Raw genomic sequence first — 26,605 nt, 5'->3', positions numbered from 1 at the left:
AAATAGGATTTATGGGCTTGATTTTAGAGCTAGGTGGCTATAGCCATGAGATCACATAATGGGAAGCAACTGGTGAAAGTACGATATTATATTAACATCAATGTCTATCCTATTCAAATCACCCTTTTCTTGTTCCCTTTGGACCCATTTGAAGGTACTCGCTTTATTGCCAAATATCTCCTTTCGGTTCCATAGGTGCATTACGACAATGAACATAATAGAATCCCAAAAGAATGATTAGCATTTAAGATAGAGTTAAGTAATACCAACTCCATCCCAGATCATTGTTTTAATTTTGCGTTAATCTCGATGCACTAAATCCCATGTTAATTACCTCCCAAAAATCATACATGTGAGGGGGTCCCCATTCCCATATTATCCTATGCTTGCATCTCGAGAATAACAATTTTGTTGGGTTGAAAAAGTGTATTCATCTTGCCCCAATGCGATGTTACAATAAAATAACTCTAACAAAACAATGCCCCAGTAAATAGGACAAAGTCACGTTCTCAAAAAGCATGTACAATTGAATTAACGCTCAAGCATCTAAACAAAAATGACATCCCAATTCACCTAAACCTGCTACTACTACGATAGTTGCTAGTATAAAAAGAGGGACAAAAAACAAGCAGAATGTATACTATACTGTTAGTGGCTGTGCTTCCAAAATTGATGCAACTGCTCCGAGGACAAATCTTGAAAACCACCTGGCTGCTGAGCTTGTTCCAAAACCCGTGTCTGGGAATGATAAAGATTGGAATATCCTGGACTAGCATATTGTGGCAGGGAACCCTGATTTGGCTGCTGCCCTAGGAAGTTATATTGGGTTCTCTCTGGGATAAACGACGACCTCGACTCGGCCTCATAATCCCAATGAGAAAAACTACCACCATGCTGCTAAAAAAACATTACAACAACCATTAACCCAAATCATGAAATTATGAGTCTGTCTGGATTCAGAATTAGAAGAGCTTTACTGAAAATATAGATATTTTTTTAGTAGAGAAGTTCCCATAATTTTGTATCCAAACATGCTCTATGTAACATATTTTAGTAGTGTAAAGTATTATTATTATGTCAAGGATAATGGTCACACTATGTGAATAATCCATCCATCAGATGTTAAGAACAGTTAGATATCACTTTCTTCTTCTTTTTTCTTTTTTCTGAGTAGGTTCACAGAGGAAGCATACACAGTAACAGAGACCAACAATGGCTAGCTTTACGTGTCATTTTCATTTTCTCATAATACCATCGTACTATAGTCGATAGCATTCAATCACGCAAAATCCATTCTTAAAGTACAAAGCTATTATCACCAAATTAACAGCTTTGAATATAAAGATCATTCTATCTCAGAAAAAAATACAACTTACCTGTTGAATAGAGCTTCCGTTATGTCCACCATTATACTGAGAAGGTAAAACTTCATTCAAGTTACTTGAAGGCATCATACGACCAAGAGATGGATTGGACAGAAAGCTTCCAGGACTATAAATGGAAGAGCCAAGATTTCCATAACCAAATGCATCTCTGGCAGTAGCATGAGGCAATCTACTTGTAAGGAATTCATTTCTATTTTGCGAAAGGTTGTAGTTCATGTCTGCTGGAGATTGATTGTATGCAGTATGGCCTGAAAATGCTTGCTGAGAATCAATGGATGTAATGTATGGCTTATTCTGGGGCAGGGGAAGATATCTGTTGGTGTCAGGCAATTGATGAAAGTGTGTTGTGGAATGCACTGTAGGACCCTGGGAAAGGGAAACTGCAGATCTCTTAGGTAGAGTAAAGGCACCTGGCTCCATGACCTGCATGGTTCAACAACTGTCAAGAATATCAATGACTAACTATTAGGTTCAATTTGCCAACAACTTAGTTGAGGGCACTGATTTGATTCCTTTAAACCTCAAATTAATGATACAAATGCACTTTCCAATGTTAACTACTTAACTATTAATTCTTGTTCTTTTGGCATTTCATAATCAAGATTCAAGACTATACAAAGAGATAAAAATAGACCAGATCTTAAATATAGTCCTATGACCAAGCCTGGTTAAAATTTGACTTGGTCTAATTAAATAGAAGGCTAGGTTTAGACTTTTAAAAAAAAAAAACCCATTTATTTAAAAAGGCTTAGCTTAACTAATAAAAAAACATATTAAGCCTAATAAACTAGCCTATTTAACTATATAATATATAATATAAAAAATTAATATACATATTAAAGTATTAACAATATAAATAAATAAATAAATTTGTAATACAAAAAAAAAATTATTTATATCTATTTTTAATATTGTCACTACACTTAAATGTTTTACATTCCTAGTTCGCATGAAATCAAGAAATAGAAAATAGAAACTCTAATAGCCACATCTTTACATGCTTTTTTCCTTCATCTTCATGGGATATTCAGAATTTTTTTTATAAGATTACCCTTTCATCACATGTGTTGTTCCTATTACATTAATTTTTTTATTTCTTTTAAAATCTAGATTTTAATAATAATAGAATAAATTATTTTTTTATCATGCATATTTAAAAAAGACTCACGCATATTTAAAATTAGATTTGTTGGCTTATTTAAAATTAAGGTTATTGACTTGTTAATGTAAAATAGACTTTTAAACAAATTAATAAGTTAGACCAAGCTTTTAAAATAGCCTATAAGAGATAATAAGTCTAACAAGTCAGACTCTGATTTTAATTTTATAAAGTAGACTTGACTTATATATTCAAGATCTGACCTATTTTCATCCCTAATTATAAGGTTGGATCAATCATTATAATGAACTTGTTAATAATTTTAAGCCTAAATATCTATAAACGACTTCACATTAACATAGCCGAATTTTTTCTTGCATCAAAAGTCCTTGATTCATTAGAGCAGCTGGTAGTCCAACTGAATGACTCGGTTAATCATTAAGAATAATATCTAATTGCTGTCTACAGGTGCAGCATTCCTAAATGTATAATCACCCCAAATATAAATATAATCGCCCTAATTTCCCTAACAGCCTTGTATTATAATAATAGCCCTAATTTCCCTACACCTTCCGCCCCTTTTCCTGGGTTTGGCCTCTCAGCTGGGCCTACGTCCCTAGCAACAGCTGCTTCCCACTAACTCGTCATCAGACTACATCAAAACAGATACCACTATGCTGGGAGAGGACCACTAGAAAGAATTATTCAGCTTGATATATATGTTTATCAAGGAAACCCTGCATGAATTTCCCCACATCCATTTTTTATATGTGAGACAATAATGCAGTATTTGGATTAATAAGTATTGAAATCAGAACTTATTATTAACTTCTGGAAAGCCAAGTACACAACAGCCCAAGACTTGAACCATCTCTTTCCTGTTAATCTTCTACCAACAGTTATCAAGTAATATAAACATCAGATGTAGGGATGGCAATGGGGCCCCATGGGGGCGGGTAATAGTAAATCCGCCCCCGCCCCGCTAGATGAAAATTGTTCCCATACCCACCCCATATTTGCGCGGGTATCCATTGAGCGGGTATCCATGAATTTCTTGAATACCTACGGATATTCATGGATATTTATAAATTTTTTAAGAAATTAAAAAATTATATTACAAATAATTTTAAGTCTATATTTAATATCATTGAAATATTAAAAATAAAAATTCAATGTTAATTTTAAACTTGTATTTAACGTTAATTTTGTTGAAATAATAATAAAAATGTAAGATAATCAATGACTTAAAATACATCAATCTCACAAGTAAGTTAAAGTCTCATCACAAAACTACAATAATTCAATCTCATAATTCCAAACGAAAGTAAACAATTTGAAATACATAAATTTTATTGGTCCAATCAAAGCTAGAAAATTAATCAAATTATATCCAACATAATTCTATAACATGCTTAATACATGTTGGTAACTTCATCAACCTCACTTTTGTAAGAAAATAAGACGAGAGAGTGTAGTTTTAGGGTTATGTGGTACAAGCATAATTAGGATATTTAAGAAATATTATTAAACAGGTACCCACCCACGAGTATGGATATCATCATACCCGCCCCCGTCCCATTTATAAACAGATAAAAAATTATCCGTTCCCATTATCCGCGGGTATCCAATTAACTTATCCATTTATTATCCGTAGCGGATTTTACCCGCAGATACCCGCGGGTGCGAGTATTTTTGCCATCCCTAATCAGATGACTATTCCTACCAAAGAATACCGTTCTATGAAATTATTAGCATATGGCCACAGGCAAAAATACATAAAGTCAAAGAATTAATAAGGGGGTACAAAGCAGACGAATACATCCTAGATACCTGGGACATGGAGATGGCAGGATTGCTTATAGATGATACTGTATTACTGTGTCTTGCAGGTTGTGATTGTGTCATGAGGAATGCCAACACATCATCGGGTATTGAATTTGAGTCAGCATACTGCGTCAAAATAAAAGCAAATGTCAAAATTATATACTATATAGCACTTGAAAGTTTAAAAAGAAGCAGGAATTTTAATTAAACAGCCATTAAAGAGCAGAATCATACGAAATGCACATAGACCTATTTCATGTAAGAAGCCCATCAATACAATAAGAAAACCAAGCTAAAGAAGTCATATATGAAAGGCTATAGTGTCACCAGTTCTTTTGGAAAAATAAATTGGTTTCCACTCTGCAAGTCTGGCTGCCTGAAAGGCAGTGAAGTATTCACCCAGTGTGAATTTTGCAAACTAGGATCTGATACAGATGCTGTGAAGTTGCGTTCATGCTCAAAAGTTTCCTCCGGAACAATATGATTTACATGCCATTGCTTAGGAGATGGAAGGAAATCATTGTTTTTATCACCTCCTGCTCCTCTAAGAACATCAAATCCAAGCTGCTTATCACCGTGGTACACAGAACTAATAGAGATAAAACAATAAAAAAAATGAGTTGAGCAATAAAAAAAACAGACTATATCAGAAGTTGGGAATGGAAAAAAAAAAAAAAAATGCCTTGCATCCTGGAACTGAGTCGAAGAATTATCTACAGCTGCAGACTTCTCTTCCATGCCACTTTTAGAAATATGATTAGAAGTAAGAATCACAGAAGATGCAGAACTACTGCTGCCATTATATGTACCAAAACTCAAATGAGAACATTCAGCACCCAAGGCTTGCAAATGAGTTGGAATAATCACTTCAGGGTCATCTTCAAATGTTGGCACTTTCTGTTTGGATTCTCCTATACTTAGCTTCTGAAAAATTGTAGCAGCTGATGACACATCTGCAAAGACATCACCAGTAAATTTATTTGAATGATCTTTAATAGAATAGCAATCCTTACAAGCCCTTTAAAAAAAATGGTGAAAAAACAGTAGATATTACATGAGACCTATGTTTTTCCATGTATTAAGAATGAACAAAGCAGCATATCTAAAAATTGGTTTAAAAATTCCCTTCTACAGATTCTGATTCAATGATAAGATAGTAAGATACCCCTACCTCACTTTTCTACAGAACTTGTGTAAAGGTTCAACAGAAGTAAGAAAATATAATCATCACAGTAAAAACACACATTTCAAATTTCATGCACATAATCTACTTTACAATTCAATTCACTAATCAACAGCATAAAAAGACAATACAAAGATGTTTTAATTTTTAGAACTTGAATCTGAAGGTTCCACCACCAACTTCATTGTCATAAGGAGAGATATGTGGATACCAGATACCCAGTTATGTGGATACTGTAATCCTCTTTATTATTAGTACAGATAAAATTATTAATAGCTTTTTTTTTTAAATCTGTTATAAAAAATGAGGGGGGTAAAAAAACAGAAATCATTTCCCTCCTATTTATTTCCAAACAATTTGGGAGGGGAAGTCTTTTTGACGGGTCCTACAAAAATAACTTCTCTCCCTCATATTTCTCCTTTCAAACAAATGGTAGAAATTTGGTCTTTCTATCTCATGTCCCTCCCCTCTGTTTCCTTCCATTCTATTTCTCCCTAAACAAAAGGGTAAAAGATATGCACAAGAACACATCATACAGTAAGAAAGACAGACAAGACGTGCACAAACATTTTGTGGCAACTCAAAAACATCTAATATGGTTTGTGGTAATTTTTGTCACTTGTAAGGTATAAATATTAATTATAACAGGCTTTGGACAATGGACATACAAAACCCAAGAAATATCATGGCTACAAAAATCACTACAGTGATCCATACTCAAACTCAGCTAAATCATCATTCACCATAAATATTAATTGTTTGTTTGTTTAATAGCACAATACATAAGTGATCACTCTTAAATCTCATTTCAGCATAGCTCCAACAAAAAGAAGACTCATGTGATGTTGAAATCATTGTTTAGAGAAGTAGGTTATTCTAATAAAAAAAAATAGTTACAATAGTTACCTTCATGATGCCCATGAGAACTAAAAAGATCAGAGGAAAGGGTATTTCCTAAGTTAGAGTAGGAATGAGATTGTAGCCCAGTGTTGCTGCTCAAAATAGAATGTTTACTGGATATAGAAGCAGAAACAGCATCATCACCAGACACATCCCCCCATGAAACTGGGGCAGCATCTAATTCACAGTTCTTGTGTAAACAAGTTGCAGTTACGTTCATGCTCTCAAATGGCCCGTTAGCATTAGAAGATGCAGACATTTTTAGTGCCTGTGAGTTTCTAGCAATTGGTTGTTCAATTATGGGCCACTCATCATGAAAAATTTGTTGCTCAGAATGATTTTGAAAGGGAAGACCTAAGCTTGACTCTGAATTTTCACATGCAGAAACTCCTGAGGAATTACAGAGGTCATGTGAAACAGTATCTTGTGATGATGTTCTACCCATTCTTACAATGTCTGCCATTGAAAGACGTCCTTTACTTACTCCTGTCATTGAGGGTCGAGGTCCTGAAGAGGCTTGGACAGAATCCGATACAGGATGACTTGTTATTAATGACTGTCTTCCATTATTAGTACTAAAAGAATCACTGCATTAAAAAAGATATAAGGAGAATAATTACAAACTTTATTTAGAGAAATAATCACTTGCAGCATCAGTGCATTCTAATGCAAGTTATATAAATGTCATTAAAAGCCAGGCAAATAACAATAAATATTTTCACATTATATACTAGCAATTTGGTAGCTATGCTAAAATGGCAGCAAGACCTTGAGTATTTGACAGGTTAAAACAATCGTTATGAATCAAAGCCACAAAGCATTTACAGGCTTGTCATAGGTAGAGGAAAAAATAAAAGATACATAAACCAGATGAGAAACAAAGGATAAAGGGAAGGTAAAGTCTCAGCCATAAAACAAGATAACAAGGAAAGGTGTGAGAGTCACCATCACAATTTATTTAATGGACACATTTTAATAACATCTGATGGGCATAGGTTAAACACTAGAGAGAACCAAAATCATACCTTCTATGCAGCATAATCAATTTCATACAGTCTAGCTTCTACTGCAGCTGTGCATCACATCATGGCTCTGTGCCACTAGTGTTGCATAAATGTTTACTATTTGCACCACAGCCACTTTTGCACCAAAATAGTGGGGTTTGGTAACAGTAGTGTGTTAAGTGTAACAGGGTGTTAAATGCTTTACTTCCCCTCAAAACTATCATTTAGGGTGTTTTAGGGGAGAAATATTACAATTTTCCCCCACCCATTCATTGAATCAAGGGGTTAAAAATGAAACCCTTGTTTTTGCAATCTCAATTGCACACCATCTCTTTCGATGAACCACACTACACCCATCATTATCTGTCTCTCAAGCACTTCCCAGTGACATGGTGGTTTTCAGCTAACCTGTGACTATTTAATCCCTCAATGATCTATGTTGTCCTCTTTAGTCTGTTCCCATGACTTTGCTCTGTTTTGCTCTCTGTTTGAGACTCTTCTGGCCTTTCTTCTTCTTTGTTCTCTGTTCTCTTTTGAATTATGAACAATTTTTTATTTTCAGTTTGGATTTTCAGCATATATACACGAACAATATTAAATATGTAATTATTTAATTTGTATAAAAAAATAGCAACCATCGCACAAGCCACAGTAACGATTAACAGCATGTTTGGGTTGGAGTTGAACTCCCAGAAACCCACATTAAACCTAAAGCAACTCTCCCCTTGCTTCAACACTTTTTGCTTTGGAAAGTGGGAAATGCCATTTGTTTTGTTTGAAACACATTCCCAAACATGCACTATGTATTCAGCCACTGCATCAATATTTTGGACTCATAACTATGCTTCAGCCACTGCATCAATATTTTGGACTCATAACTATGCTTTTGTTAAGTTGAGATTCTATGGCAAATTAGTTGGATCACATGATAATGCCTATTGAGGTATAGAAGGGCCCAAGAGAAAAAAGCATAAGATGGCTCAAAATTTGTTTAACAAGATTATGAGGTGTAAGATAATGCCAGACACCTAGACAAGTACTTCAATCCTTATATACAACAAATCCCTATATACAAGAACAAGAATGAAATACAGAAGTTCAAAAATTATAGAATTACATGGTCATACTGTGAAGCTATATGGAGGACTGTAATTGAGTGAAGATCAAGACTAGAGACTTGATTAATTTGGTTTAAGGTTGAATAGGTCAACCAGGAAATGGAAACATATACTTGCTAGAAAGTTTAATAGAGATATTGGGGGAATAAAAAAAAATCCAGGTAGCTATCATCAATTTAGAAAAGATGTACAATAGGATGTCAGGAGATTACAAAGGCTCTAGACTCTAGAGAAGGTGTTCATAACATAGCATTGTAGCCTATACGTGTGCAACGAAATGTGTGTAGCATGGAGTCACAACTAGTGAAAACACAACGTGGGGTCACAGACGAATTTTTATACTATTGGACTACAGGAAAGGTCAACATTGAGCTCCCTACTTTACAAATTGGTCTTGCATGGGCTTACTGATCATATCAGAGAGTTGGTGGCACAGTGCAAGTTTTTTGGGAACATAATAAAGATTTATTGAGAAAAGAAATAAGGAATAAGCAGTTGATGCATAGACAAGCTTTTTAATTACACATCTTTCATTTTATGTAAAAGTGCAACTTAGTATATGGAGTGTAATTTTAGCAGTAGACACAATAGTTTTAGAGATAAAAATCAAGATATACAATAAGTCATATGGTTTAAGTATGGTACTAAATGTTAGGCACCAAAAAGTGAACAAGAAAACTAGACAAGTGTTGCAAAAGTCAGAACATTACAACAAATGAGTGGACACACAAGACACGATTAGGAATGAATAGTGTTGTCAAATAGCCACTAGAGCGGGACTATAACAATATTGCATTGCGGAATTCCTTGAATCAGAAATCAGGACTCCGTCCACTATAGCAGCCAGTATGGTGTCATGTTTGCAGCATGTATCCTACATCTACTACTCATCTCTGTCGAGTCTCCAACTAATTGAACTTTTAGAGTTAATATTATGTCAATTTTTATGCATTTTATTTTTATGTGCATACAACTTGTGTTTTTATACATATATGATTGATATATCATATATTTTAACTGCTATGCAACTTCCGCTATTTTCCCAAGATGCTATCGGCTATCCATTTATATAACATAGCAGATTATTTTCTTTCCACAATCCGCAATTGATAACACTGGGAATGAATGCCATAGAGAGAAAGTTGAGGTAGCACCTTCGACCTATTATAAGCCCCAGTAAGGAATCATAAAGAAGATAGTCAAATGGTTGGTAGACCAATAAAGCTATAGGAAAAACCATGAAAAAAGAATTTAGATTTAATTGGCTCATCTATGCCTGCCTTGCTTCCATGATTTACGATAGGAAATTATGGTATTGTTTGATCCATGTAGCCAACACCAACTAATGGTAAAATGGCTTTATTATTGTTGTATGTATCGGCTGTTTGGTAAAGTAAGAACTTGAGTATACTACATTCATATACTAACATTCACTATTTATTTATCTAAATACAATTTATGGTCTAATACACATGAATGCACAGAGAGAAAAAACTAGTGTCAATAAGATATCCAAACAATTTTAAATAAAAATAGAATAGCAAGGAGCGTTTCTAAATTAGCAAAAATGTTAAAAAAATCCACTAAGGCATCAATTGCCTGCAGTGTATGTTTCCTGATGATTCATGATGAAAGCACAGAACATCAACAACAAAAATAGTAATGGGCTTATGGGCAGTCGCAATCACTTTATTTTCCTTTCCAAGACACCGATTTTTATACGTTGTAAATTTGTATTAACCAAACAAAACAAATATCTAAAGGAGAGAGCCAAAAAAATGGACAGAATGATCAACCATAGGCTAAAATCATCAAAGCAATTGTCAAAACATCTTCAAATATATATCAAGAAAATAACACACGGATTGTCTTGAGATATAAACTCACCTTTTTGTATTTTTCCGCTCAACATGAGTTGTGGGAGGCATAACTGAAGGATATACTGACCCACCTTCCCCCTTGTCAATGGCTTTTTCATGCTCTGACATTAAGTTACACATATTTGACAAGGTAAGGCAATGCAATAGTAAAAACCCAGGTCAATATACAAGCTGCATGTACCAGAAATTGCATGATGTTCCGCAATCAAAGAAGATACCATTATAAGTCTCATATGTTAATCCACTTTGCACAACTCTGCTATCACTGCTAGTGCCACTTTTGACTCCACGAATCGACCCTACATTATTACCCTTAGTCTTTGAATTGGATGCCCCCTTCATTTGAAGTTTGAAAGGAAAACAGATTATTCATCAAATAATTCATTCAACCTTATCACAATGTTACTGAACAATGTCAAATGAGGAATACCTCTTTTCTCCTGTCACGTTTACTTCTCACCTCATGAAACGTATCTGCAAGTAAAATATTGGAAGCTAACAATTGTAAGGACTAAGGAATGTCTAAAAAACCATAACAATAATTCATAAACAAAAATACACTGAGAAAGATTATTACACGGCCTCTCCATATATAAATTTTAAAAAAATAATTACAAAAAAAATAATTTTTAACTATATAGCAGTCCGTAGTTAGATGATAGCGCAATGAAACTTTAACACCATCAATGTATCCTACTTAAATTAAAAAAAATAAACAAAATGTTTCATTCTCATGCATTTTTTATTGTCTTTCAAGCAGAAATCAAAAATCCAATCAAATGACTATAACATCCTTATCATACACTGTAAATACAATCTATTAAATTCATAAATAAAAAAATAAAAAAATAAAAAGCCATGCAAAATGCAGACAAATCATAATAGACAAAAGGAACTCAGAAATCACTTTTTGACCTTTTTTTTCATAAATTTCTGACAAAGCGTAAGAAAACACCAAAGTCTGCAGAACAATAATAAAAACTTAAAAAAATAAAACGAAGTCAACACTCTCATCTTCATCAATTTTCCCTGCAACGAAACACGAACAGAAGCAAAAAAACACAACTCTCCGCAGCAACACGAAACGCAACCGAAAGAACAAACACACAGCAGCGAAAGAGCAAAACCTTGAGCCAGAAGCTTCTCCACAGCGCGGTTAACGTCCATGTCACATTCCTTGAGCGCAGCGTAGATCTCCTCCTCCGCACAGTTCACGATCTCCTTCACGCTCCGCACCACCTTCGCCGCCGTCGCCGGCACACCGTTCTCCGCTGCAACGTGTTTCTCGGCGTCGCCATTCCTGTTCCTGCTTTCGCTCCCCATTCCTCTCGCCCTGTGCGAAAATCCCTCTCGCGATTCGTATCCCTTGCGGCGAGAATTTGTTCGATGAAACAAACGGAACCTTTTCGCGACGCACACAAACCTTTTCAACTTCTCTCTCTCGCGCTTTGGCTTTGGCATTGGCTTTTATATATAGCGGTTTTTCTATCGCTTGTGGACTGTGGTTGAGTAGTGCTAATCTCCTGTCACTGTGCCACGATGCTCTCACCGACTGTCATGTTTCGCTTTCTCACTACACGTGCCTTTTGCGGCGCTTCTTTCGCCACCTGTTCGGGAAATATGCTTGTGATTGGGTGACGCGGGGAAGATCAGTCACAGACGGGGAGGATTAGGATGCTTTGCTTGTTTCTTCAAGGATTTTTTTTTAATGGTTTAAGATTTTGTTTCAAAAGCTGAATGCAAAATTTTTTATATGAATATTTACTAAAATTATTTTATTTTTTAAATTTATTTATTATAATAAAATTAATTTCATATAAAAGTACTTTACATTAAAAATATACATATAACTTAAGCTCTTATAAATGCATCTTAAAAAGTCTTAGGAATAATCAAATTCACTTTATATATTAAACTTATATTTTAATAATAAAGCAAATACTTCTTTTTGTTTTATATATCTTTTAGATTACTTTATCTTCACCGCTGCATGTAAATCATTTGTCTCTTCTCGTATTTTTTTTATATTTAATTTTTAATTTAAATATATTTTTAATTAATGTTTTATTGTATAACAATAACAAACAATATTAAGAAGTAAAGATGTAACGAAGGAAAACTTTACACAAAAATTTAAATTGTTTCATTTATATAAAAATAAATACTTTATATTAACAAAATAAATAAGTTAAACTATTTAAAATGCATCTTTAGAAATTACAAACATAGTAAAAAATTTGTCCTTTATATTAAATCTATACTAATAATAAAGAAAATATTATTTTCAATTAAATCTATACTAATAATTGTAATGACTCACTTGATCACTATACTTATTAAAGTCTAACAACAACTAAGCAGAAATACAAGCGTTAAGTATTTGTCTAGGATATCATGCAACAAGCATGTAAATCTCATGTGAGTAAATGTATATGTAAGAAATAAAATAAATTGTTGTTAAACATATATACATACTTCATACAAAAGAAATAACTATTGTATACAAAATATACATATTCATCGATCAAGCATTTATACAAAACCTAGCTACATCAGGGTAACAACCTTCAAAAGAGAGCCACCTCCACATGACTCTCCATCAAACAGCACCACTCGATTTGTTAATTCTATCGTACTCTCATACCAAGTATGATTATAACAAATTCCAAATCACAAGGGAAAACACAACGTAAGATTATGAAACAAAAAAATAATATCATACAACAACATGCAACATAAATAGCTTAAAATGAACATCATTCATTACATCATATTAGGTCTTGTCATACAACTTAAGGAACTCAAACGTGTGCAACTAGGCAACTTCATTATAAATACAATATAACACATAGTCATTAGACAACATTACACTCACAACTTTTATCAGATAGCAGCCTCTACATCTTTACACCTTCAACTTAACCACTTTTAGTATGCACATATACATATTACTAGATAACATGTACATTTATATCATCAATACATCACAAACAACATAAAACAACACAAACACTTATTCGACTATCATTCACCTCAACACCTTCAAAAGAATGACATAACCTACATACATATAAATACAATTGTTTTGTCATCATGCATAACAACTATAGAGATCTCCAATTATTAGATGAGTAGTTTAAGTGGTTTGACTCTAACGAATCACAGGAATTGGTATAAAACCAAAAATAATAATTGACACTATGGTCAAAAATATAACGCCCGATTTATATAATAATAATTATATATTTTCTTATATAATATTTTCGCAATTATATCATTAACAATATTTTTTTTAATGAAGATAAAGATAAATAAAAAGAATATTTTGTAAACTTATTACATGACATATCGTTTTAAAATATTTACAATAATGTATTATTTTACACATTATTTCTTTCTTCCACTTCTATTACAATATTTACATTGATAGTGAAAAGAAAATTACAATTGAAATAATATAGTTGGCAAATAAAATTATAACAAATTCATCAAATAGCCTCCATATTCCAATTTCTTCCAAGTAGGACAGCAGTAATAACAACTGCAAAATGATCTGGAATCCCAAGTAGATCCATCTATTTTATAATATATTTAATTTTAAAAACAAAGAAAATAGAGGAGTGAGAACAATATCCAATAAATACAATAATTCAAAAGAATATACAGAATTATTTATAATCAATATTAAACATATATATATATATATACATATCATATATTAGATTTTCATGATACAATAAAATTTGAATTATACTTGTTGTGACTAGTCAGGATAAATGAGCATCACCATAATATCAATCATCAAAAGGATATTTCACCTTAACCAACAAGAGGATATTTCACCTTCATTCCTTACTCATTTAAATCCCCAATGTCAAACTTCTAGCTACAAATAATTCAAACTTTATCTTCTATGACCATAGAACAATATTTATCTTCAAAAATACACAAAGAAATAACAATAAGACGAGTCCAAGATATCACAACTATATTATAGTTGATTATAAAATATATTTACAATAAATATATTTACGTAAAAAGAATATATTAAGAGTACCAATGATATAAATAAAAAATGAAAATCATTATAAAATAATTAAACAATATAAAATATGAACACGTTAATAATTATTTTGGATAAAAATAATTATAGATTAAGCAAATAAATGAGGTTAAGGACACCCTACTAAATAAATATACATAAAAAATAACAAATAAATAAACATAGTAGTATATAAAATTGTAAAAGGATAAAGTTCTTCTCCCCCTTACCTTAGAACATCGGTTTATCTGCGTAAAAACTTCAAGATCCTTTTCCTATTAATTTTTCCTATTAATTTTTTCTCTTTCTTTCTCTTTCTCTTTCTTTCTCTCTCTTTCTTTCTGTTTCTCTTTCTCTCTCTAAGTTTTCACCTCTGGTTGTTATAATTTTTCACAGCCTCCCTCCCTCATATTTATAGAAATTCGAAGTGGCCAAAACGGCCCGTTCTAAAATCGGAACGGCCCATTCTGAACCCATTCATCCTATGTAAAATTTAAAACTGGAACGGCCCGTTCTGAGGCAAAAATTTTCTCACAAAGACCATAACTGGAACGGCCCTTTTCTAACTAAAATCTGTAGGTATTTTTTTTAAGCTTGGAACGGCCCGTACCACTTTGGGAACGGCCCGTTCTAGGCTAACAAATATAGCTCTCTTTGAAAATATGGAACGGCCGTTCTGGGCCCTCAAAAATAGGTCTCTTTATTAATTTAGAACGGCCCGTTCCGGGCCAACAAACACAAGACTTTTTAGAAATTTAGAACGGTCCGTTTCACTTTTGGGAACGACACGTTCTGAGCCTTCAAAATACCAGAATACTATTTTATTATTTTTAATTATAAAATCCCTTTAATAATCCCCATAAATATTTAAAATACATAATAATCAATTATTAAAATCTCTAAAATATTCTACATAAAAAGACCCCTTTTTATTAATTAATAACTATAGGAAAATAATTTTCATAAATATAAAAATAATAATTAACTATTGTATAAAATTTGGGATGTTACAAAAAACATCAATTAACACTAAGACTAAAAACAATTGTTAACACAAGGGTAAAAACAACGTCTAGTATAAACTAGATTGATTTCTCAGGTTTCACCATTTAAATAAGAAAGTATGATATTATGTCAAAGTAGAACAATTTAGGTATGCGTCTACCATGACATTAGCTTGCAACACTAAGTTCCTTATAGGATTAGCCTACTAACTACCTTCCAAATACCACAACCCTCCAATACTCAGTTAGGAACTAAGTCCCCGATTTCATTCTTTAATTGATTGGTCACTTATAATCGGTATAGCTTAACCTTGCCCCTATACTATGGTCACTTTATACACATATGCCTCGACGTTACTCACATATGAATACCACATAAAATATAGAGGATAGAATTGAAAGCAACATATTCATTCAAAAGTTAACTTACTTACTAAAGGATTCAACATAGCGTATATCTGTACAATAGGATATTAAAGTTCAAAAAAAGTTTTAACTCTCCTCTAGTTTCTATGTATCTAAATATAGACATGTATCACAACCACATGTCTAACAACTTAACAACTTATCATTGTACATCATTACAACTTAAACATCATTCATTTTACGTCTTAACGACACATAACATCATATCAAATTACTTCTTTACAACTTAATCATCTTTCAACATATATATCAACTCTCAACTTAACGATAATAATAAACACAACATTTTGCTCACAATAACTTTATAGCTTTTAACTTTAACAATTGTTAGCATCCATCTTACAACTACAAGACAACTTAAAACATCAAGGCAATATAATAACTTAGCATCAAGGTTGTTTTACAACTTTAAGCATACATCAATGGAAGCATCATCTTAACAATCAATTGAAAATAGCCAAAAAACTTAACAACTAAATACTTGAAGCACAACTTCCAACAACTAGTACAACTTACAACATATTTAGCAATCTCAACATAACAACTTCAATCAATATAAACAACCTTGAACATCCTCACACATCATCATCCATATCAACAATTCATCATATAATAACTTAGGACATCGTATATTACCATATGCTATAAGGGAAGTAACACATCATTTTCAACATGTAATTATCGATTAGAATACAATAATAACTTTCACATAGCACAATAGAATTGGAGTTCCACTACTCCAATCAAACTCATATATTATCTCATATTAAAGCTAAAAAAGTTATCTACAACTCTTACGAAGACTTCAAGTTCTAATTCCACCATATACTATACTAAAAATTACAAAAATCACAATAGTCGCCTAATTGCGAATAGTTTGACCTTTACTTATTAAAAAAGTATAACTAGAGTTCTAGACTTTCTCTTTAGGTGATTCCAAAGTCACTAGAAAGCTAACATCTAAGACTACAAGTTTTATAAAGACAACTGATGGAGGACCATCCTTGAGACTAGGCATGGCAACGGGGCGGGGCAGGGGCGAGTTTTATGTTCCCCGCCCCCGCCCCCGCAAATTTAAACCGCCCCCACCCTTGCCCCCGATACCCGCTGGGGATAAAATATGGGTCCCCATCCCCACCCCCGGCGGGGTTCGGGTTTCCCCGCCCCGCCCCCGCTCCTATTTTTTTTCTTCTTTTTTTCTTTTAAATAAATATGAACAATTTAAAAAAAATAAAAGAAAAGTAAAATAATATAAAATTTTACATATAAATATTTATAATTTTGATTTATATATATATATAAATAATTTTTTCATTATATTATTAAGCGGGGCAGGTATGGGGGCGGGGGCGGGGTGAGTATTAACATCCCCGTCCCCGCCCCCGCTCCCGATTAGGGATGGCAACGGGGCGGGGCGGGTACGGGTTTCATGATACCCGTCCCCGTTCCCGCAAGTAAAACTCATCCCCATCCCCGTCCCCATACCCGTCGGGTATGGATTTTCATCCCCATCCCCGTCCCCGTCGGGTATCGGGTATACCCGTACCCGTACCCGTACCCGTCAATTTTTTTATTTTTTATTTTTTTTTAAAAAATAATATTTTTAAATTTTTTTATTATTATATTATAATTATAATTAGGTTATTTTTTTATCTCGCATTATAATAAATAATCATACGTAAAAAAATATTAAATTTTTTTAATATAATTAAATTAAAAGTGAATATTAAATTAAAAATGAGAACGGGGACGGGTACGGGTACGGGTACGGGGCGGGTAAGTACATACCCGTACCCGTACCCGTACCCGATTCAATATATCGGGTTTTACCCGTACCCGTACCCGTACCCGGTCAAACCGGGTATTCCCCCTCAAAGTCGGGACGGGTTCGGGTATTACCCACGGGTACGGGTATATTTGTCATCCCTACTCCCGATTTTATCAATCGGGGAAAACCCGAACCCGAACCCGATAAACACGGGTTTTCCCCATCCAAATCGGGGTGGGTTCGGGCGGGTACCCACGGGGGCGAGTTAGATTGCCATGCCTACTTGAGACATCATATAGGGCCTATCACAAGGTCCATGGCTAGGAGAGTAGAGGAAGATGAAGAACACACCACACCAAAAGCCATGATCATCATGTGTGTGGATTTTGGGCCCTCTCCTTATCTTGTTGTTTTCTTTTCCTATTTTGCCCTTGTATTTTGGGGTACATTAGCTATTAGGATTTTATTGTGTATTTTTATTTAGCCTTTGTATTATGGCGCAAAATTAGGCTTAGGATTTATTTAGGGACTTAACCTTGACTAGTAAGGTCAAAAGTCAATTTCTTTCATTTTCTAGGACTAAGGGTACTTTAGTCTTTTTGGAGAGATGAGAGTCATTTCATTTGGACTGCGTCTAGGATTCATTTAGGGTGCATTTGGGCTTGAAATTTTTGGCCAAATGCTCCCAAGAAACCCTAGGATGCTCTCCTCTCTCTATAAGTACTCTAGTCTCACCACCTTGTACCCACTTTGGAATATATGCATTTTGAGTGAGCCTTTGTGCCTCAAAATCTTTCCTTAGTCTCCTAGGGTCCTCATGCCCAACCTCCTCTCCTCTCTACCCTAAAGAGAGTTTGAGTTTCCCTTGAGTGGCCTCCACCAACCCTTGGTGGAGAAAGCTAGCCAAGAGCACCAAAAACACCTTCCACCTTCCCACCTCCATTTTCGTCCACCTTCATCTCCACCCTTCAATATTGTTTTTCCACCACCCTTGAGGAACATCCAGCCATCATCCTTCTTCCTAGACCGTGGAGAAAGCGGGAGCTCCTCTTTGGAAGCTAAAGAACACACCATGGAAGGAAGGAGCCCATCAACAACAATGTCAAATTCAGAAAGCACCAAACTGCTCAACCGTTTCAAAATCGCTCAGCGAATTCCTTTTAGAAATACACTTGATTCTAATATGCAAAATTTCTTATTCATTTCTAAACAACTTAACCATTTCCTTCTAGAGACACACCTGATTCTAATATGCAAAACTGCTCAGTTGTTTCTAAACGGCTTAGTTGTTTCCTTCCAAAAACATCCAATTTCTCATTTTTCAATTATGCTCAGCCATTTCAAAATAGCTTAACCATTTCATGATAGAGATCATCTATGTTTTTCACAATTTTGGGGTTTTGAAGCTCTACATTCCATCCCAAACTTCCTTCAAGTTCCAATCTCAAATCTAAACCAAAAAAACTCATCTAAATAATTAGAATACATCGAAAACAACTAAAGATCAACACAAAACAAGACATGCAACCATAGATTTCAAACATTCATCAAACCCCCTTATGGGTGTTACAAGAACTAAACCAACTTCCCCCAAAACCCATGACTCAACCATCACAACTCAGAAATTAAAGGTTTGGAAGAATCACTAAATCAAATTCACGACACAATCAAGTTAGGCTTTCTTTACCTTCCTGGAGAATTAACCCAAAAAAGGTGAAGAGAAGGAACTCTATACGACTCCGACCGCTTGAGCTCCAATCTTAGAATCACAAGTCTTCATTCTACGACAAGAATCAGTTGAGAAAGGAATAAAAAGGAAAGATTTTCTTAGAGGGAAGCAGAAGAAGAAGGAGGAGGAGGAGGAGGAGGAGGAAGAGGAGGAGAATGAGAAGTTTTGAGCTTTTTGACTTCTTTATAAAGTTTTAGGAAATATGAATTATGAACATCTTTTTTTAAAAAAAATCTTCCTTATGTACCTTTCCTGAGTTGGATATAACTATCTGTGGTCTAACTCCTAGAGATCAGCGTGCTTTCAATATCTCTCAACCTTAGAACTTTTAGCAATAACTATCAAATGAAACAATAAAGCTATGAGATGATAATTTTATAATAATAATAATAATAAATATTATTTTTAATATACTCATTTTTTTAACATTATTTTTTCTATGTAAATCACTCTTCCTCTTTTAGTAATTTTCTTTTTAGCTTTTATAATCATCTATTTTATTTTTATTCTTTTAGAAAAATAGAAAAAGCATCAAATCTCTCCTTTACTTCATTCAATAAAATTGTTTCTTCGAGATTTTTTTCTTCATAACTTCTTAGGTCTAGTAAATTTTCTTTTCATCAACCGATAAAACATATATATCATTTCCATTTTCTTAAAAATTAAAATTTAATTTAAAAAATTATCAATAATATTAAGCATCTATTCCAATGCATTATTTTTATATTTTTCATATCAAACAAAAGATCTACTATCTAAAAAGTACATACTGAACTACTATCTAACAAGTACTATCAAAATGAACTATATATCTTTTATCTTCAAACTTCATATATCATTCCAATGCATTATTTTTATATTTACTTAAAAATTAATTTCTTACCTTTTTAGATATATATTAATTTTATAATTGTTTAATAAGTTTTAAAATTTTATTTTATTGTATATATTATTTCATATTTATTTTAATATTCTTGTAAAATATTATCAATTATTTAAAATGATTTTGTTTTGCAATATAACTTATCTATAAGGGAATACACCTATTTGGTGTCCATTTTTGAATGATATATATACTCTTATTTTATATTCAAAGAAAAAAATAATTTTTTTCTAAAAATAATAATAATTTCTCACTAATAACTTGTTTTTACATATCAATTTTATTTTAAAATGGAGGTAATGCCTTTTTCACTACTAGTTTATGATAAATCTAAAATATGATTATTCAAAACTATTTATTCATTACAAATTTTAATTATAATATATATAATATTTTTTTATTATAAATTTATCTATAATTCTATAATCTATATTATTAATAAAAATGAGACCACTAGGATTAACCTAGTGATTAGGGTATGAAGTAAGAGTAGAAGTGAGATGAATTAAGTTTGATTCCCGTCAAATCTTTGCAATCTCTTGTATGAATAAATAATACTATTAACAAAGTAGAGGATAATTTTATTTTTATACATATATTGTAACGACCTGTCATGACTGTTGTAATACCTATTTTTTTATTATTTATTAATGGCATTTTCGTAAATTTTTTTAAAGGTATAGGGTATTTTGGTAACTTGGAACTGGTTGTTCCAAAAGCGGAACGGGTCGTTCCAAGCACCAAAAATGAACTAGGTTTAAATTTGAGAACAGGCCAAGAACGGGCCGTTCCAAAAAGAGAACGGGTCGTTCTGGTTTTAGAACGCGCCGTTCCAGTTCTAAAACTTACGTAGATTTTTCGGGCCTAGAACAGGCGTTCCACTTTTGGAACGGGTCGTTCCGGGTTAGGTAAGGTAGAATTCTATAAATAGGGGCTGGGGTGTTGGGAAATTGAGAATTTGAGAGGAGGAGATCCTAGAGAGAGAAAGAAGAGAGAGAGAGAAAGAAAGAGAGAGGAGGGGAAAGAAAAGAGGAGAGAGAGGAAGAGAAATCCAGAGAAGGAGGTTCTGCTAGGGGAAAGAAAAGAGGAGGGAGAGGAGGAGGTTCTGCCCTAGCTTCGATTCTTGTTTATCTAAGTAAGGGTAGTACTTATAAGACTTAATCTAGTATGTATGAGCATAATAGGGGTAGTATAATTTTTAATATACTATTTTGTTTATATAAAGATTGTCATGTGTTTAAGTTGATGGTTGTTTTAGGTATTTAATTATTTGTTATTATATTGAATGATTTGGCATGGTTATGGAAAAGTTTGTATTTAATTATGGAATATGTTATATGTGTGTGGTTTGGAAAGCTAATAGAACTTAGAGGAGTAAGGTTATGGTATGGATTAGATCTCTTGGTGAGATCAGGATATAATCTTTGCTAAAATATGGAATTTGGGAATCCCATGGTGAGGATTCCAATATGGAACTTTTCCAAAGGTTATATAATAAACCACTTCAGATGTTAGGTGGATTCTGAAGTACTCCTCTAAGTATTCTATTTGCTACCGGTATGGGGGCAAGGCCGAGTCATACCGATGGATGAAGTGGTCACGATCACTAGGGTTACGTGATGACGTAATCCAACTGTATATTTTCAATGAGAGGTTAGGTGTGTGACATGGGTTGATGACATGTTTCACCGAATCAACACTTGGTTTGGATGTGTTGAGGCCAACATTTGATTTGGATGTGTTGGTTACATCATGGGATTATACAGAGGTGTGACTTTGTTTTGGATGTGGAATATGTATACATATGGTATGGATTGTATACATTAGTTATGGATTCTTTATTATCATAAAATATGTATGCATTGGCATGAATGTGTATACATTAGATTCTGGATTGGTTTATATTTGGCATGGAAATAACTGTTTATAATGTTGTCATTTCTTTGGTATGGATACATACTGTTAATGAAACATCTATTTTAATGATATTTTATTATACTATGGTTGGTTTTATACGTGCTAACCCTTATATTTCCATGATGTGGACTGTGATGATCTCACTATATGGGGGAGCAGATTAGGTGTGAGGCTTTGGGATAGCAAGGAGTTTTTTTTGGTAACTGCTTTGAGAAGTGGCTAGGCTTAGAGCTTGACCAGCACCTAGGGTGTCTATCTTATATTTTCATGATGTTATCTTTTTGGATTACTGTATAATCTTACTGAGGATGATGACTCTGCTATAAAAATATGTTATATATTTTGGTAACAATTTATATGTTATTGTATATTTACACTCTAACGTGGATGGTCCTTGCTCTATTTTCTTTATTATATATTATTTTATTTTGGTTGGTTCTGGATGTGACGGCCTAGGGTGGGTCGTTACAACTATCACACTGTGGAACAATAACTAAACAACTGAAATATATACTCATTATATTTTTAGCACAATAACTCAGTCAACACACAACTTTTCAACTCATATATCATCTCTATACAGCTACTCAACTTCACAACTCGTTTACAACACTATGTTTAACATGTATCTCAACATCTCACAACTCAATCATCACTACTCATATTCAACTTTAAACAACATAGTCAACTCAATAGCTCAACAACTTAACTCACAACTTACAGCTCAATCATCACAAAGTAACATCTTTTCAGCACATAGTACCATATACAACTTTATAACAACATACCCTCTCATCTAACAACTTAGCAACATTATCATCATGCCCTTCACAACTCTCAAATAGATCATCTCATCATATTTCACAACATATATGCACAGTCAACGCACAAGATATAACAACTTTAACAACTTAAATTTTAACATACTTCAATAATATCATCTTTTCAACATATAATTGATCAACGCACAACTCGTAAACAACTTTAACAACATACAACATATAAACAACTCCAACAACACACAACATATTCAACACATAATGTTCCTCATCATACCACATCTCTACAACTTATTCAACATCATTTAACCATAATACAACTCAAACAACAAGCTTTCAACATACAACTCATCCATCATGTAAGCCACCAACTTAATTAGAAAAGAAATTTATTAAACTAAGTCCTTATGCTCAACGTAGAAACTCATGCTCAACCTTAGCCTTTTAGAGGCATAACTCACTCTCACGCTAAACGTAGAATCTCACACTCAGCGTCAACCTTTTAGAGGCACAACTCACTCTCACACTCAACGTAGAATCTCACGCTTAGTCCTAGCTTTCTAGCAATACTCACAAATTGTCATGCTAAGTGTAAAAAATCACGCTCAGCGTCCCAAACCCAGTAAACTCATACAAGCAGATGAACAACTCAAATCTCCAAATCCTTTCAACCCATGCAATGATCAAGGCATGCAACCCAAAAACCTTCCAACACTAACATCATACAACTTAGAAAATCCAAGAAAAACAACATGCATCCACAACAACTCAAGAAAATCATCACATTTTAACCTTACCTCAAATCCCCAATTTCAACACAAACCCCTCTTGAATCCACCCCACAATTGCAGATTTCATAAATTTACCAACATTAACCTTCAATCCATTCATCAGCCCTACGTTTTCAACCCAAAACCCCAAAATTCCAGCTTCCCTTACCTTGAAGGAAAAAAAATCTAGCTTCGAGTTAAAGAAAAGGGAGAAGAAGAAGTGTCTGCACAACTCCAGAGTTGAGGAATGACTATGGAACTTCAACCACGACTTTGAGACTTCCTTGCACTCTTAAGGTTCAACAACTTGCAAATGAGACCAACAATGTATCAACTTTAGCTAAAGGGTGAATAGTGAAGGAAACGGGTCAACAAAGAAGAAGGTTTAGAGGTTAGGGAGCAAATAAGAGTGAACGAGTTCATGAGTCTTACATATATAGAGACTATTAATATTTTTTTTAAATAATATTAAAATTTAATTTTTAAAAAAATGGAAATGATATATATGTTTTACCAATAGATGAAAAGATAATATTATTAAAGATAAGAAGTTCTGAAAAAAAATATTGAAGAAACACTTTTATTAAAAAAATAAAAGAGATCGGTCATGGTTCTCTATTTTTTTTCTTCAGAAATTTAAAATAAAATAAATTTTTAGGTGCACTTATTTATCGAGTAATTTGTCCTTTAACTTCCAAAACACTTGTTCTATATTTTTTTATTCAACTTTTATTCTTTCTTTACTTCTTTGTAAATTTATTTTTGAATTGTTTCAAATGTTTAAAACAATGACTCAAAATCAATCATGTTAAATACTCATACATATTTAACATGAATTATTTTTATTATTCATTTTATTTTTATTTTTATATAAAATGCACAAAAATACGAAGTGACTATTTTACTCTAGTTATAAATTATAATAATCACAATAGATTTTTTTTCGTATACACATTTCATTCCCAAATTTACCTCTAAAATTATTTCTTCAATTTTTTTTGGTCATTAATTTAGATTCCTCTCACTATATAAATTAAAATAATTAAAATTTTCTCTATATAATATAACTAGTGTCATAGCGCGTAATTAATATTTGCATGAGTATTTAGTTTACAATATTTAGTTTTTAATTGTATTATAATTTACTGTATTTTTTATTTTATACAATACATATATATATATATATATATATTATATATATATATATATATATATATATATATATATAAATAGAGGAGGGTTATAATAATACTGATGTAACTTTTACGAAGTATTACACCTCTAAATAATTTTATATTAATTATAAATTTTATAAATCCAACCGTTAAATTGAAAGTTCATATCACTTTATATGTGTATATCGAATTTTGTTAAAATTGAACAACAACTTGAAGGTAATCAAAGTGTTCATATTTTAGTATATTTTGAAATGAATATATTACGTCAATTTTATTTTATAAGAATGAAGTATCAAATAATCTTGAATTAATATAAAATTTTGTATATATAATCTAAGAGTAAAGAACTTTCAATCTAACGGTTGGATTTAAAAAATTCACAATTAATATAAAGTTATTGAGTAGTGTAATACTTGGTAAAAGTTATATCGTTGTTATTATAACCCTCCTCATATATATATATATATATATATATATATATATATTTATAATATATCCTGTAAAAGAAATGTATTCAACAATGTCTTGAATTATTTTAATTTGTATAAATATGTCTTAAAAAAACTTATAAATATATTTTCCTTTATATATATATATATATATATATATATATATATAAAGGGGGTTATAATTACACTGGTGTAACTTTTACTAAGTATTACACTGCTCAATAACTTTATATTAATTGTGAATTTTGTAAATTCAACCGTTAGATTGAAATTTCATATCACTTTATACGTGTATATCAAATTTTGTTAAAATTGAACAACAATTTGAAGGTAATTCAAGTGTTCATATTTTAATATATTTTGAAATGAATATATTGTAACAGCCCAATTTTCACTGGGCCTCGGGCCCAATTCGTTGCCCGGAACGGGCCATTTCAAAAGTGAAACGGGCCGTTCCGGAATAAAGAATTTGCCTAAAAACGTAGTTGAGAACGGGCCGTTTCGGTTGGAGAACGGGCCGTTCTGGTTTGGAGAACGGGCCGTTCTGAAACTAGAACGGGCCGTTCTGCTGGGATTGAGAATGGGCCGTTCTGGTTTTAGAACGGGCCGTAGTGGTAGGTGAGCTAGAATTCCTATAAATAGGGGGCTTCACTTCTCATTTTTCACACACCTCTCATTCTCATTCTTTCTTCTCTTCTGTTCTCTCTTCTTTCCTTCTCCTTCTTTCTAAAGACCAAGAGGAATCTAGAGGAGGAGGTTCTACCCTAGTTTTAGTTCCAGTCCCTGTTTAAGGAAAAAGAGGAGAAGGTTTTGCCCTAGTTCCTATTTATCCAGGTACGGGGGAAAAATGGATTATTTATATGTAGAGTTACATGAGGGAATTGGGTAGAGGAAGAGCCCTTAGGGTTATGAGTAATTTATAATTATTTTTGTTTGGAGAATTAATTGTCTTATGTGATTCTGTATATCTTTAAGACTACGAATATATGATTTATTTGTAAAAATGATGCTCTGGAAGAGAGAACGAAATTATAAAAAAGTGTCTGTAAGTTAGGTTGTGAAAAATTGGATGATTTTTGTTTGAGGAATTGATGATCCCATTAGATTTTGTATATGTTGAGGATTATAAATATGCTAATAATTTGTAAGAATGATGATCTGGGAGAGAGAACGAAATTGTAAAAAAGTGCCTGTGAGCTAGGTTTTGGAACAATTGAGGATTTTACTGTTTATGTTAAAATTATATTAAATTGATAATTCTATTGTT

At 32.8% G+C, this 26,605-nt stretch overlaps 1 protein-coding gene across 4 annotated transcripts; it reads right to left on the bottom strand.

Annotated features, from left to right (window-relative positions):
- Positions 1 to 406: 406 nt before the first annotated feature.
- On the bottom strand, positions 407 to 11,869 carry LOC109811252 (uncharacterized). 4 transcript variants are annotated; one of them, XM_020374936.3, is made up of 10 exons: positions 11,521 to 11,869; positions 10,824 to 10,867; positions 10,612 to 10,729; positions 10,401 to 10,494; positions 6,398 to 6,978; positions 4,991 to 5,261; positions 4,636 to 4,897; positions 4,315 to 4,434; positions 1,377 to 1,808; positions 407 to 897 (listed from the first exon to the last, which is right to left on the bottom strand). In XM_020374936.3, exons 1-10 carry the CDS (start codon positions 11,852 to 11,854, stop codon positions 649 to 651), a joined length of 2,505 nt encoding a protein of 834 aa, XP_020230525.1. In that variant the 5' UTR covers positions 11,855 to 11,869; the 3' UTR covers positions 407 to 648. The 4 variants fall into 4 exon arrangements, with proteins under 4 accessions (XP_020230525.1, XP_020230526.1, XP_020230527.1 ...); XM_020374937.3 differs by having other exon boundaries at positions 407 to 894; XM_020374938.3 differs by lacking the exon at positions 11,521 to 11,869 and having other exon boundaries at positions 10,575 to 10,729; positions 10,824 to 10,843.
- Between the last annotated feature and the right edge of the window lie 14,736 nt (positions 11,870 to 26,605).

This window comes from Cajanus cajan, chromosome 2 (assembly GCF_000230855.2).
Source record: "Cajanus cajan strain Asha chromosome 2, NIPB_CcT2T_4, whole genome shotgun sequence".
In the NCBI taxonomy this organism is placed as follows: Eukaryota; Viridiplantae; Streptophyta; class Magnoliopsida; order Fabales; family Fabaceae; genus Cajanus; species Cajanus cajan.
The sequence above is the reverse complement of the archived record's forward strand: the minus strand, read 5'-3'. Positions and strand labels throughout refer to the sequence as shown.

Excerpts from the sequence above, each read along its gene's own strand:
- LOC109811252 (XM_020374936.3), bottom strand. The coding sequence starts at position 11,854 with ATGCCAAAGCCAAAGCGCGAGAGAGAGAAGTTGAAAAGGTTTGTGTGC. Across the intron at positions 10,868-11,520 it reads GGAGAAGCTTCTGGCTCAAG|ATACGTTTCATGAGGTGAGA; the intron begins GTTTTGCTCTTT and ends TTTTACTTGCAG. Across the intron at positions 10,495-10,611 it reads AACATATGAGACTTATAATG|AGCATGAAAAAGCCATTGAC; the intron begins GTATCTTCTTTG and ends ACTTAATGTCAG.